The sequence below is a fragment of the Mesoplodon mirus genome (assembly GCF_964341445.2).
Source record: "Mesoplodon mirus genome assembly, chromosome: 20".
Taxonomy (NCBI): Eukaryota; Metazoa; Chordata; class Mammalia; order Artiodactyla; family Ziphiidae; genus Mesoplodon; species Mesoplodon mirus.
The window spans coordinates 11,808,784-11,823,823 of record NC_138996.1 but is presented as its reverse complement, the minus strand read 5'-3'; the positions used below and the strand labels follow the sequence as shown (position 1 = coordinate 11,823,823).

The 15,040-nt window shown below is 43.7% G+C and overlaps 1 protein-coding gene across 1 annotated transcript in view; it reads right to left on the bottom strand.

Annotated features, from left to right (window-relative positions):
- Positions 1–3,193: 3,193 nt before the first annotated feature.
- The window catches only part of NSD3 (nuclear receptor binding SET domain protein 3), a 107,137-nt gene continuing 95,290 nt past the window's right edge, over positions 3,194–15,040 (bottom strand). The window contains exons 20-24 of the mRNA XM_082608517.1: positions 11,004–11,120; positions 9,216–9,357; positions 7,603–7,709; positions 6,593–6,797; positions 3,194–6,165 (exon numbers count right to left, since the gene is read on the bottom strand). Of these exons, the coding sequence (XP_082464643.1) occupies positions 5,924–6,165; positions 6,593–6,797; positions 7,603–7,709; positions 9,216–9,357; positions 11,004–11,120 (813 nt within the window). The 3' untranslated portion in view covers positions 3,194–5,923. The remainder of the gene's footprint in view (positions 6,166–6,592; positions 6,798–7,602; positions 7,710–9,215; positions 9,358–11,003; positions 11,121–15,040) is intronic.

Below are 15,040 nucleotides of genomic sequence, written 5' to 3'. Positions count from 1 at the left end.
CCCTCCCGGGGACCACGCGGACTCCTCGTTTCCGGATCCAAGTCCACTGAAGCACGGTGCGTGCTGCGGGAAGACGTGCCGGGCTCCCGCACGACCTTGCGGGCCTCGCCGGCTTGGTGGACGCGCTGGTTCTTTCGGCCCCGCGCTGGTCCCCTCCCGCCCAGGGTGGCCTCTTGCCCACTGAGCGGTAGCAAGAAATTACGGGCAATGAACAAGTCCACATATTTAATTTGCAACATACGGGACAATTTATTGAAGTCAACCTCAAGCAAAATCTGAAATCAGTGGAATGTCATTAAAAACCTTTCCAAATTAATCCTCACGGAAGCAAAAAACACATTTGAATTCCAAGGTATTTGTAAAATAAGAAAGGCAGCATCTCAGTAAATATAATGTACAAAACTTATATGTTCCTACCAGCACACAGTAGTAAGAAGCTTAATTACAGGCAGCGCTAATACACCGTAACGAGTCAACGATAAGCTGTCTATGCGCAGGTTAACGAAGCTTTACGCGTTTCACACTATGCAATAAAACATGGGCCAATCGGCAAAATCCCCAAAACATCGTATATCTTGAAGTCTATGTGGCAACATCAAGTCATTGTACAGTAATGCCCTAGTGGAATACCCCCAGGGAAAATGAGCACTAATCTTTAGTGTCAAGAGCTTCTAGCCAAGTCACAGAAACTCAGAAGAGACTGACTGAGTGAATATTGATGCTTTGTTATTAAAGACTCAAGTCTCAAGGGATTTAGGCAAAAAAATAACAGTTCACAGGATCTACAAAGTTTATTACAGATAAAGTACAGAAATAACCCATCTACAAAGGTCATTATCATAGATAAAGATCACGAGGAAATGAGCGCAGAATCTGCAGGTATCTGTGTTTTGTTGTGCAATATCACAAGTGGCTACAAATAAATTTCTCCTATCAATTCCAATTATGCACACACCCTTGTATATAAAAAGAACCAGTTGTAGTCATCAGTTAGCATCTTGGTTATCAGTGGCAACATGATTTTCTTTTTTTTTTTTTTAACACAGGGCATGTGACAGCAGAAATGAGATAAAGAGCAGTATTAGTTACAACAAAGTAAACGTCACTTTTATCCAGTCCACTTCTAAACTGACAAGAATACTGTTTGAGTCCCTCGTTTAGGTCATCTGATGGATACCGAGAGGCATTCACACACATCAGAAGTCTGTGGCAGGCGGGGAAGGGAAACCCGAGGGTGCTTTCTTGCCAACTAGCAGGTGCAGTGATGTCACATAAGAAAACGAAGGACTGAATAAAGGACTTTGGTAACTATTCACCTTTTCCCTTTTTCTTACACATTAATGACTCTGGGACGTCACCGAAGGACAGGTAATTCTCTTCCTCCTTCGTACATATGTGCCACACGCACCTGAACTTGTCACTTAAGCCATGGACTGAAAAGAACGGAAATGGGTTTGAAACACACAGGTTACACCCAGCATTTCAGGAGTGTAACATAAGTGCAAATTTTTGTTTCTTTCCCTACGCAGGCATATATTAAAAGGAAAGAAGAGGTGCTTGGGGATGGGGTTGACAAAATAACGAAACGGAGAACATACATATGAAGTATTCGTAGAAGTGCTGCTGGTATTTCATGCAGGGGTCTCTTCCCCGAATGTGTGCACTGAATCTGAGAGAACTACTGTGGACACGTCCGTCTGCAGAACTTGGCCTTTAATCCAAGTTCAAGAGGGTAAGAGACAAAACAGTATACAAAACAATGCTTTCTACTTCATAAATTTTAAAATAACTGTAAAATAAGGAGAATCTGAGGAGTTTCAAGTACTTAAAAAACCTGAATTCAATGAGGCAGAGGTCTCAGTGTTAAAGTGGCGACTTCGTACCTGTGGTAAACACCATCACCCCCTCCCTGACCCTACTGTAACCCCCTTTCCCTGTACCCCACCCCGGATAAATGTCGGTAGATTTCAGTATATACAAATTCCCAACTCTTCGTATTTGTCAATATAGGGCAAAGCTGTCTAATTATATCTATTCCCGAGCCTATCTGCAAAGGGAAGCGAGTTCTACTGTTTGTTTACAAATAACCAGAGACCAATTCTAGGTGGCCTGAGGCCAAAGGAAGTTGTTCCAAATGATCACTTCATGTCTGCAGCAGCTCGGACAATGAGGGGGCTGGACACATCGGCCTTTTAAGAAGTAATTCAAGTCTAATTTGCACTGCCCAGCACAAGCAACTTCCCAATGTAGAAGGACATCAAGTGTGAGCTTCCCAAGCTGTCAAGACGCCACGGTAACTTGTTCTCTTATCCTAGTGGGACATGGCAGGTGGCGGTACCTTGACTTTAAGGTGAACGCTGAAGAAGAGCTTTCTGTTTTAAAATGAAATGAGAGACAAGCAACAAATCCCCGGGAGTCCAGAGACTGCGCTCCACACAGCTGGCCCATCTGTTTCCAAACTGCAGATCTGGGCTGGACCCTGACTGGAACACACCATGCAGCGAGCTACTCAGAAGGGAAACTCTTCTTCCTGAGTCAGGAAAGAAAGGTGTCCAACAGCCACCCTGTCTCAGTCCTTTCCGCGATCATCTCCATGTTGTGAGTTTCCCAGCGTTACTCACAGGCGGGCCTCCAAATACTCTGGGGAAATGGCAGCTGGGAGCTGGGAGCAGCCTTCCCCTGCCTTTTTTTTTTTTTTTTTTTTTTTTTTTTTTTTAGTTTTTAGATGTGTTCCTGATTTGAACACACAGAAATTTCCAAATTTCAGTGATTCTAAAAGTCAGCCTATTTTATAGGTTAGGCCAGAGCATTTCTGAGAATTAGGATAGGGTGGGAACTTGTTAAAAGAAAAATGAAAATAAAACCCACCCCACTCCTAACTCCAGCCCTGATTAGATATTCAAGAAGTGACTCACTCCCTCCAGCTGCTTCCGCCTGGCCTGCCGGGAGCACAGGGCCATCCACCCCTCCCTTCCCAGCCAGCGACAGGACACTCCTCACGCCCCCTCCCACGCAGGGCCTGGAAGGCCTCCAGGATTTCACCTCTAGCTCTTACAGATCCGATTTCTGAAGATTTATGCTGATTATCCAAAATCTTACGTTCGCTTCTTCCACCAAAGAACCAACATAAGGTTAAAAAAAAATGCCACCGTTATCCCATGCTGCTTTAAGTTATTTCATTTTCGGACAAGAATTAAAAACCAACCATGTATGCTCTGACCACAGACAGATTTAAAAGTTAACAAATAACAACTTCCAGCTATCAGTGAGCAACATGTCTTTTGCAAAATGTCATTGGTGAAGCACAGACAAGCACCTTGCATGGATACTATGCACGTATAAAGCACAACTTATTTTTTTTTCTGCTTCCATAGCCTGCACCTTTAAAATATACAAACTAGGCGACAGTACGAGGTGTGAGGAGAGCTCCCTGGCACTGCCAGGACTAAAACCACGTTCCAGACCGTTAAAGGACACTCGTGGACAAAGACCCCATGGCTGCAGTCAGCGACGGTGTTTTCCGCCCTGATTTCTGAAGTGGCAGAACAACCCTATTAGCCAACCCCCCACCCCCACCCAAATTAAGAAACCTCAGCGGAGCTCTGCTACAGATACACAAACAAAATGTGACACAATGAAGAAGCTGCATAAAAATACTTAAACCTAAGGTATTTGTAGTATACAGGATATACCCTGGCTTACCATATAAAAGTCACCAGATATTAAATAGCACGAAGTCCAAAACAAAGCAAGGAGATAAGATTCCATGTTGGATACCGTTTCAGCACGAGGTGCATTTCGGATATTAAAGGAAATCCTTCATGTTAGTAAGTTTAAAAAAGCAAACATTTATCATATACATATATAAAATAAAGTTTTAGTATGATAAAACCTAGATTTTCTTAAATTATTTTTTAAAAGGACATCAAACTATATAATTGCTCAAGAGCAAACTTTAGTGTTTTGGTGAGCTGTAATTCACGGGACTTGCAGCAGTCGCATTTGGTAATACATATAGCATTTTCCATCTTGCTCTTTCTTTTGGGACCATATCTAATCAACAGAATTACTGGAGGCCCAATAAGTTACCTCAGAATTATTTGCTGGAATCAGGCAAATGGCAGTTTAGGAGCTTAAGTAAAGGAATTGTAGTGTTTTTTTGTTTTTGTTTTTTTTAACAAGAAAAAATCCAGTATAATTGCACATTTACATACAAAGGACAAAAAAAAAAGAAGCACAAAACAGATGTTTTTCTTCTTTTTTCCAGAGAAGAGTTGTAAATTGATAAGAAAAAGGAACGCACGGCACAACTGAAGGGATGTTGTGGAGCATCTCTCTTCCCTGCCTTTATAAGGTCACTGGGTACTTCCTGAGGGAAAATAAATGCTACCAGGTACCGGCAACTGTCAGCAGTCAAAATTCACAGAGAAGCTGACATTCATTCAAGCTAAACCTAGGCTTCTACTTAGTTCAGTGTTACAACAATGTCTGACAGGACTAATTAATTCACACAGGGAATCCTGGAATATACACATTCCTAAGCATTAACAGCAAGTGAGTCCTGTGGGCAGGTATTCCGGTTCGCTTGCATCTATGAGCTCCAGCCACTCCTGCTACCACTGCCTCTGTGGAGCTCTCCCTAAGCGCTTCCTGCCATGAAGTGTGTTCGTGTGGCTCTCGCTTACCCTGTAGAAGTACAAGTGCTTCCCCTTCCTCAGTGGGGGTGAGTTTAAGTACTGGGTAACTGTTTACATGTAACTTGGGGATGCCCCTACCACTTTCACCCCCAAATTAGGAACTGAACAGAAAGATCTATTCAAATACAGTTCAAATTCATTTGTGTGGTTTTCACCAGGACACGTGACTGAGTGGTCAGCTGACAAAGGGAATGTTTGCTTGGGAGAGGAAAGCAGAGACAGAAAATTAAAATGCCCATAATTCTCTCCAAGTCAGACCAGGGTGTACATTAAATTGGATAGAAAATGGTGCTTATTTGACCCAACTTTTGGTCTGTGCCTTTCAACTCCCTTTAGCTGCCTTTACCAGTGTGTCAAGACAACAGGAATGACCATTCTAACTCTGTCTTCATATCCACAGAGACACACTTCATCAAAAACACCCATTATCAGTGAAGAACGTTTCAGTGAGGGCATCGATTTCTTTTTTTCTCCAGAACAAAAAACCAACAACCACATTACATACCTTTCTAGGTAAAGTTATATCGGAAAGCCCACCTAGTTTAAGACCACAGAGGTAATATTCACTGAGGCCTTTTGATTTCAAGAGGCCAGATTCAATACTCCCACAGAGCCCTTCTCTAAGACTATGAGAGGCGTCTGGAAGGGAAAGCAAAGCCAGCCTCCCTACTGCTCAGGAAAGAGGTATGTAAGACCACCATACCCTTTTCTAGAGGGCTTTCTGCAATTCCTACTTAAAACACACACACACACACACACACACACACACAGAGATTAGACTATCTGAACTACACTTCTCAAGATTTTTTAAAATGAAAATAAATAAAGGAATGATGGCTACTTTTGCTTTTTACACCCAAGGAACACATCCTAGACTTTAAATTTATCTCATTAACAAAACTTTTTCTCTTTGTTCTTATTTTAAAAGCGAAGACATCTCTTTTGCCAGCTGCAAAGGCATTGAAGCACAATAAAAGGCAAGAAAAGACCAAGGGAATCTAACCCTCCACAAAAGAATCCCCAAACTGACAGGACGAAACTGAACAACCAGGTCCCACCAACGGCTTCTGCCTGCACGGCCTGGTTCCCCACCTTCACTTTAATAAGGCAGCGCTGATGGCCAAGGCTGTATGCACTGCAGCGGTCTCTTCCTGTACTAATGCATTCTCTACCTTTTACTTTTCCTTTCTTCGTTTAAATAAAAAAAGACGGAAATCACTGCCCATTTATTCTCTGACTTCTTCTCCGTGATCTTGTGATTCCAATTTACATTTGATCTTGCTCCAGTATTCGGGTGACACGGGAGATACAGGGTCATGTTCAGAGCAGCAGAGACGGCCTTCCAGGGCGGAGGGCACCAGAGCCCCCTTTTCATGATCTTTGCAAAACGAACGTGGACAGAACTCACAGAAGGACACCGCTGCGCCGCGGCACTCGTCGCACTGATGCCACGGGCACTCCCACTTTCCTAGTGTGGGCGGGAAGAAGAGAAGGAGCCCAGTGAGTGCCTGTCCCCAACGCCACGAGACACCCCACTTCCCACCTTCCTCTCGGACTGGGGACTGAATGCAGTTGACTACGGCTCCAAGCCTCAGCCAACACAGGTCTGGGTGCACCTGTCAGTGTGGCTGCGAGCTAGTGCCCCAAACTCAGCTAGGAGCCAACTACCACCCGTGGTGATGGACAGTAAGACCCCAGTCCTTGCTGGCCCACGGGCGTCCCCCATTTGCACTGAGACGGATTTTTCACTAGCAAACTCTTTGCTTGCTCCTGCTGCGTGTTCTCTCCAATGCTTCCTATCCCACGGCTCCACGCGGGGGACTGGACCGCCCGTATTCCGAGTCGGGCACGGTGGGCAGAGATGGAGTCGGGCGGGGCCTGCGGGCCGGGCTCACCGTGGGGCGGCTGGGGCAGGTTGAGGCACAGCAGGTGGTAGGCTTTGGGGCAGCCCTTCCTGTCGCACATGACCAGCTCGCCGCTGTCCCCGCACTGGAAGCAGCGATCTGCATGCAGCTGCTTCGGCTCTGTTTTGAGTTTTCGTCTCTTCTGCTTCAGCTTAGCGTGTTTTGCCTTTTCTTCAGTTGTGGACGCACATGCCGACTGGCAGGAAAGAGGGGGTCACGGTTTTAACGATCACAGAGCGTGAAGCTTTACGTAAAAGGGAGATCCTACAACCTCACGTTCATTTAAATTCACCTGTTGGCTCAGTTACCTAAAACACCAGGAGGGGCTTCCCTGGTGGCGCAGTGGTTGAGAGTCCGCCTGCCAAAGCAGGGGACGCGGGTTCGTGCCCCGGTCCGGGAAGATCCCACATGCCGCGGAGCGGCTGGGCCCGTGAGCCATGGCCGCTGAGCCTGCGTGTCCGGAGCCTGTGCTCCGCAACGGGAGAGGCCACAACAGTGAGAGGCCCACGTACCGCAAAAAAAACAAAACAAAAACAAAAAAAACAAACAAACAAAAAAACAAACATCAGGAGGGCTTACCCTGTCACGGAACTGTAGTAAAAATAATTCATTTTTCATTGATTTTTGAATAGGTGTTGTTTTTTCTTTTAATGGCAAAGACAACTGAGAGAGCATTCACAAACCTTAAAGTTCACCAATTTAAAGTGTATAACTTGGATACACTAAAGTGTATTAGGATAGTGTGAATTTTTTTTTTTGAAGTTTTTGAAAAAGATCTTGCTAACTTCAAATTCAATCAGAAACACAGACATTTTCAGAACCTAACAGTTCTCACTAAGATATGCTCTAGTGGGAGATCGCAGTCGAAACTCTGGGTAAACGCAACTGCTGGCCTGCAAACTAAACCAGGTCCCCCTGGCCAGCACCTCCTGAGACAGCCCCAAACAAGCTTCTTCAGCAGCCCCTCCCCAGCCCCAGGGGCGCCCCCTGCAGCCACTGACCTTGGGCCGCACGCCGAGGAAACCACTGCAGTTATCCGCCCCGCAGTGGCACTCCGTCCTGCCATTGCCCAGACAGTCCAGGTTGTAATTAAATGTTAGCTCCATCCCTAGAACACAAGAGAGAGAAGTATTCAGACTCAAGTCCTGGGGGAGAGAAACGCTGTCAAAGACACACCCTCACAACGAAAAAAGAGATGTAATTCTGACATGAAGACCCTTCCATCCTCTGTGTTCCACACTGAAGACAGTGATGGGAAAAAGGAAACAAACAAGCAAACAAAAAAAACACAGAAAACTAGAGGAACACATCCCATCCACCAAGATTAAAGCAAAAATAAATATTCTACAAAGACCATCATATTCTTCTCACTGAAGTGGTCAAAGACCACATGACAGAGACCAAGAATCTGAAATCTGTGCTCAAGAAAAATGGGTTCTAGTTTAGCTCTCTTTTCTAAAACTAATTTACACTAGTTTCTAAATAAACAAGATGACCGTGGAATTGTCACAGCCATACCATTTCCAGTAATTAATGCCTCACATTATGATCAGAAAAGACTTCAAAATGCACATTTACTACATACACCAAAGACCCAGGGACTCAAACTAGGAGGTCCAAGCTTGCTTTCTTTCGTCGTCTTTTTTTTTTTTTTTAATTTGGCCACACCATGCAGCAAATAGCAAATTGAATGTACACAGTCAGTCCCCTGCTTTTTACACATAACAGATTCCTAAGAACGTGTGCCAGTGTTAAACAAGGGACTTCCTGTTATGAAGTGGTTTCTTTCTCAGAAATTAAAAAAATTATACTAAGTACTGAATTAAACCCTGTCTTTTTGCCGTTGCCTTTAAGGACAGATTTCTAGCATTTTAAAGTTTTGTTTTGTTTTTTTTGGCCACACCGCTCGGCTGAAGGATCTTAGCTCCCCAACCAGGGACCAAACCTGGGCCCCCGCAGTGAAAGCACTGAGTCCTAACCACTGGACCGCCAGGGAAATCCCAGTTCAAGCGTTCTTTAGCTGGACCTCAGCAATCCACAGCGAGTGCTAGAAACACAGTTTACATCACTTTTAGCTACAGCATTTCTCTTCCCACCCATTTTTCTACAGACTTAACAAACGAGAAATTAAGTCTTGCTGTTACTGATGCTGGATGGGTAAGGAAAAATGAAAGCAGTACTCTGCTTTGAGAAGCGTTTTTTGTCTAATTTGAAACAGACTGATTTTTCAAACTAAAATACAAAACAAAACAACCTCCCACAAACAAACGAAGAGACCAGTTGATGGTAACAACTGGTTAATATTTTCTTTAATATTAAAGAAAAAAAAAGGAAACGAAAGCTTAAACATTTGGTTACATTATACAGACAGAAATAATTTGGAGAACTAATTCAGCGGGATCATAGACACAGAATTCTGATACCCTCTCTTACTAAGCTCCCTTTTGCAGGATATAGATGTTGACTTCCTACGGGCAGGTAACAATTCTAAATATAGCTCTTTATCTTATTTGAATGAATACTTGAGTGTCAAAACTTGTCTGACACTTGAGTGTCAGAATGTCCTGCCCTCAAAGACATACTTGCTTTCCGGGGAGGGGGCAGTCCCTTTTACCTGCAGGAATGTCACAAAGAGCAAAAAGGCCAACTCGAACATCTCCATTCACCGTCCACTTTTGTGTTTCACAGTTTGGATTACAACTGTGGTTCATAAAGCGAGAATAATTTCCCTTCGGGCCAGCGTCAATGATACGGTCCTTCAGAAAGAAAAGAAAGGAAAAGTTCCTTTGACATGAAACTGAGCATAAGCGCGTCTGAGAAACATCCAACTCAGGCGAGAGCCACGAGGCAGCACTGTCTGCCACCAGCTGAGGTCTGACGACGACAGCTCCGAAGATGTGCTCGCGGCACGACTGACTAAGTTCTCTACTTTACATGATGACCAAGTCAAAAGCAAGTAAGATAAAGTGGAGTTTAGTTTCTTTTAAAGTTTGTTTCTAGAAACAAACACACCACAGAATAATGCGACTTCGATCAGCTGGCCGTGGGCTTGATGAAAGGTGTTTTCTGAGTAGAGCCCTCTCAGTTCGGGTGCTACTTGGGATGGGAACTATGGTGTTTTGCTGCCAGCCCTCCTTTCCTGCTCTAAGCAAGAAGCAAAACTCGTAGCGGGGTAGACGAATGGGAGCTTAGGCCACAAAGAGGGAGGAAGGAAAAACAAGAAACTTCTCTGAATGAAGACTTGGAGATCTGACTGATGGAAGGGCTGGAGTCTGGGATATAATCTTCATAGTCTGTTTTTACTTACACAAAAGTTCAAAATACCATAAAAAGCTCAACATTTTGGCTCCCTGAATTTAAACTCTGATAGTCTGGGAAAGCTCTAGAAGATGGAGCCTCCCAAGTGTTGTCCAGGTGGCTGGAGGGGTCACCGGCAGTGAGGCTAGGATTTAAGGGGCCAATCAGCAGTCACAAATAAATGGCATTTTATGTATATAAAGTGTATGTTCATGAAGGTGGTAAAACTTTCAAACAATGACATATCAGTTAAAATAGTACTTCTTTTAAATGATTTCTGGTTCTTGTAAGGCTATTCGGACTCAGTTTTAGAGACAGCCTGGAACATAGGAAACATGGGTACTAGTCTTGGCTCATCATTAAACTGTAACAAGATATCCAACAAATCACTTACGGCTGGATCTCAGTTTCTCGTCCTCTGTAAATCAGAGGACCGTTTTTTTTTTTTTAATCTTTTATCGAAGTATAGTTTTACTGAAGTATAGTTATTGGTGTACAATATAAGTTACAGATGTACAATATAGTGAGTCACAATTTTTAAAGGTTATACTCCAGAGGACTGTTGAAGAAATTAAATGAAATAGTTTTGCTGTAATGGGCATCAAACAGCACTCACAGTTACATGTATTAAACCAGAAGTTTTACTGTCATTTTTCTTTTGACAGCATTCATTTTTCCTAACTCATAAAAAAAGTTTAAATATGTAGAACAATTTACAGTCAGGATTTTTGCTAAAGCAGAACTTTACTGGTGGTTTATAACTTAGAATTACAGAGCTGATTCTCTCCCTTGGGGATAAAGAAACTGAGGGCCAGGTCTTTCAGTGACTAAGAGCTGGGACTCAAATCCAGATGTGTCAACCCTGTTCCTGGTCATCTTCTCATTCACAGCGCGTCTCACATGACCTGTGCAAGGCGCCAGCAATCATTCACTTTTGTACTCTGGTATAATGAGCATATTATAGTGGGACACACACTGGCTACTGCAAACCATTATAATTTGCTTGAGAAAAACCAAATGAGAGGAAGGAAACTGAGTTTAACCTAAGACCACCAGACTAAACCAAAAAATCCTTTTTTCTTACCAAAAAAAAAAGCAATTTTACCTTGGTAACAGTTAACATATAAAAATTAGTTACACTGTTCTCGTGGGCTCGCTTGATTCGCAATCTGCATTCTTCCTCATCAATTAATTCGCCAACATATTCATTTACAAATTCACCCTGCAGAGGAGCATGCAATATATAAACGTACAATCAGTGGATCCTATTAGAAAGCATTCCTCAACACCACATGTATAATCCGAGAATTAACCAAAAACATTCCTGGAAATACAGCTATAGTACAAACTAAAACCAGAGGATTGACATTGGTACAATCTACAAGCCGTGCTCAGATTTCACCGATTTCACAGGCACTCATTGGTGTGTGTTATCTGTGCGTGTGTGTAGTTCTATGGGATTCTACCAGGTGTAGACTCAGGGAACCATGACCACAAGCAAGATACAGAAGTGTCCCATCAGCACCGATGCCCTGTGCTTCTCCTTCATAACCACACCCATCCTCCATCCCTAATTTGTTCTCCAACTCTATAGTTCTTCTAAAAATTGATTTTACTGAAGTAGAGTTGATTTACAATGCTGTGTTCATTTCTGCCGTACAGCAAAGTGATTCAGTTATACATATACATATTCTTTTTTATATCCTTTTCCATTACGGTGTATCACAGGATATTGGATATAGTTCCCCGTGCGAAAAACAGTAGGACCTTGTCCAACTCTATAGTTTCGTCATTTTGAGAGTGTTCTATAAATGGAATCACAGTATGTAACCTTTAGAGATTGGATTTTTAAAGAAAAACTGAGCCTAGTTCCCTTGAGATCCATCTAAGTTGTATGTATTAACAGTTCATTCTTCTGTCACTGTGCCCCAGCAAGGACGCACCAAAGTTTGTGTGACTGGTCACCGGCTGGAGCACATGTGAATGGTCTCTAAGTTTTGGCTATTACAAATAAAGCCGCTGTGAGCATTCTGAGAAAGTTTTTGTGCAGACAGAGGTTTTCATTTCTCTGGGATACATGCTGGGTCATATGGTGAGCATATGTTTAATTTTTTAAGAAACTGCCAAACTGTTTTCCAGAGCGGCTGTACCACTGCGCATTCGCACCCTCCTCTCCCCAGGTATGAGAGATGCAGTTTCCCCATGTCCTCACCAGCATGTGGTATAGTCCCTATTTCTCATTTTGCTGTTCTAACAGGTGTGTAGCGATAAGCTCCTTCTTAAATAAGTGTAAACATGGTCCATTCAACATTTCATGTTTACAAATGCATAAGCATTAACCCTTTTACCTCAGAAGCGTGGCTGATTCAGTCTAGGACAACAGCATTAGCTACAGGATTTACTGGTGTTACCAATACATTTTTAAGGCAAAGAAATGTCTTAGGCAGTAAGTTACAGTGTATTTGCTTATTGCTTCCCCAGACTTGTGCTCCTGCCCAGCCCCCGACACACATCCTCACTAGCCGTTCTTACAGCTCTTAGTGTCACAGAACTGAGAGTACCAGTCATCTCAAGAGTACTATATTATACTTTCTGATTTTGATGAATCATTAAGGGCATAAGCCAATGTCCTTTCTCTACTGATAAAAAGACAAGACTGTGATTTCTGTATAAGAGAAGGGCGCCTGCGGGTCAGCCTTTCCCTGGGCGGCCGGCCGGCCGTTGGTGAGATGGCCGAGGGGCCCTGTCTGCTTCAGGCAGCCACACGTGCGTTTCAGCTGGGCCCGGTCACCACGCGAGTGCACCTCAGGCTTCTTCTCTCCCCCATTTTAACTGACAGTACAAGCTCTGACAAAGAGTTAGAAAAGAACCGCGCTTCATCTCTAACTGCAACACCACGACAGGACCACTCTGCACGTTCGGGCACTACGCACTGTCGGCCCGGAGTGGCTTTTCCTACACCCAGTTTGGACTTGGACCCCTGCTGCTGAAAACATTCTGCACCTTTGTATGGTTATCACCGCCCTCACCAGGTAGAAGATTTCACTGCCGTCTTGGCTGCACTGCCACCTAGTGTTACTTTATTCTATGGCAAGTTTCCTTTAATGAAAACCTGCAGAGCAGAATTTAAACCAAATCAGCTCCGCTTCATGTTTTTTTACAAATTGAGATTCAAGTTAAGGTTTCATTTCAAGAAAGGGTTCTGTGGCTTTAAAGGCCTGAAAACCATTTATTATAGTTTATATTTACTATTCTATGAAAATTGGTGAATACAGAAAGGTGAAAGTGCTGATATCAAACATGAGGCATGCAAGTCTCATAAACTCGATACCATTGTGAATAAGTGTCTTTAGCTATTCTGTAAAAGAAATATTTAAGGCATCCAAAAAGTGACAAATCTTCAGCCTCAAAGAGCTGCTCACTGGACCTAAAACCATTAACTGTGAATTCAATTATGGATAAAAATAACAAAATAAAGAACTTTTAGGGAATTCCCTGGTGGTCCTGTGGTTACGACTCCACACTCTCACTGCTGAGGGCCCAGGTTCAACCCCTCGTTGGGGAACTAAGAGCCAGCAAGCAGCGCAGTGTGGCCAAAAAAACAAACAAACAAAAAAACTTTTAAAATGCTAGAAATCTGTCCTTAAAGGCAATGGCAAAAAGGCAGGGTTTAATTCAGTACTTAATGTAATTTTTTTAATTTCTAAGAAAGAAACCACATCATAACAGGAAGTCCCTTGTTTAACTCTGGCACACGTTTTCAGGAATTGTTATGTGTGAAAAGAAGGGGACTGACTGTGTACATTCAATTTGCTGTTTGGTTTCTGTCCCCTAAGTATACCCAAACCTTCTCCATGTTGCTACGAAGTCTTTATGATTATGCTGTTCAGTGACTGTATATTTCTAGCCATTTTGTAAAATACCAATTGTCTTAACATTAGCAATTCCTCAAGTGCTAAAGTGCAGAATAATCTTGATCGTATTTTCTTTTCTCTTAATTATATCATTAATTTAGTAACTTAGAATATGGTTTAGAATAAATGTAACCACTACTAAAAGATGTTAACATGGTATTAAACTGGATAGTTTTCAGGATGGCTCCCCAAGCTCCCCTGAAATCATAAGCAAAAATTTGCAAGTGATATGCAGGGCATTAAAGTAATATCAAAACATATGCATTATATAATGCCATTCTAAACGCGGATGGCCTTTGACCAAGCGACCCAATCCACATACCCAATGCATTGGCAAATCCTGTTGGCTCTGCCTCTAAAATGTCAGAAATCCAACCACTTCCTTCCTACTCAACTACAACCCTAGTTAGTCCAGGCCACCAGCATCTCTCTGCGGGACTGTAATGGTCTCCTTTTTATTGCTCTCTCTCCATTATCATAAATTCCCCATAATACAGCCCAGACTCTTAAGGTGGTCACCATGACCCCTGCCTGCTGGTGCTCACGCCGTTGTGTAATCCCCTCCCCTGGAGAGAGCAGGACCTGTGACTTGCTTCTAAGCAACAGAATGTGGACCAAGTGACAGGATGTGATTACGTGAGTTTGTTACATTAGGACTTCAGCATCCGTCCTGCTGGAGCGTCTCTCTCCCTCGTTGGCTGTAAGGAAGCAAACAGCCATGTTGGAGAACCCCATCTGGCAGGGAACTGCGGGCAGCCTCCAGAAGCCAAGAGCAGCAAAACAACAACAACAAACCGAAACCCAAAACACCTGATGCTCTCAGACCTATAGCGCTGTGAAGGGCAGAACTGTGCCAGCAGCCGTGCAAGCTGGGAAGCCAGATCCTGCCCTAGTTGAGGCACAAGAATGAGAATCCAGCCAGGTCAGTGCCTTGACTGCAACCTGGGGAGCCCCTACGTAGAGGACCCAGCTATGCACTGACCTATAGGATGTGTGCGATAGTACACTGTGTGCTATGCTGTAAGTTGCCAAGTTTGTGGTTATCCAGAAAACGAACACATGGAGGCAGACGGATGCCCTCCCTACTAAACTCCACCAGAAGCCCCTGTCCCGAGGCCGATGAGGCCCCACGACCTGGTCCCGCTGCCCCTCTACCTTGCCACCCGCCCACACCCCAGCTCCCTCTCCAGCTCCCTGCTGTCCTGGCGCACGAGGGCCTTCCCTCCGG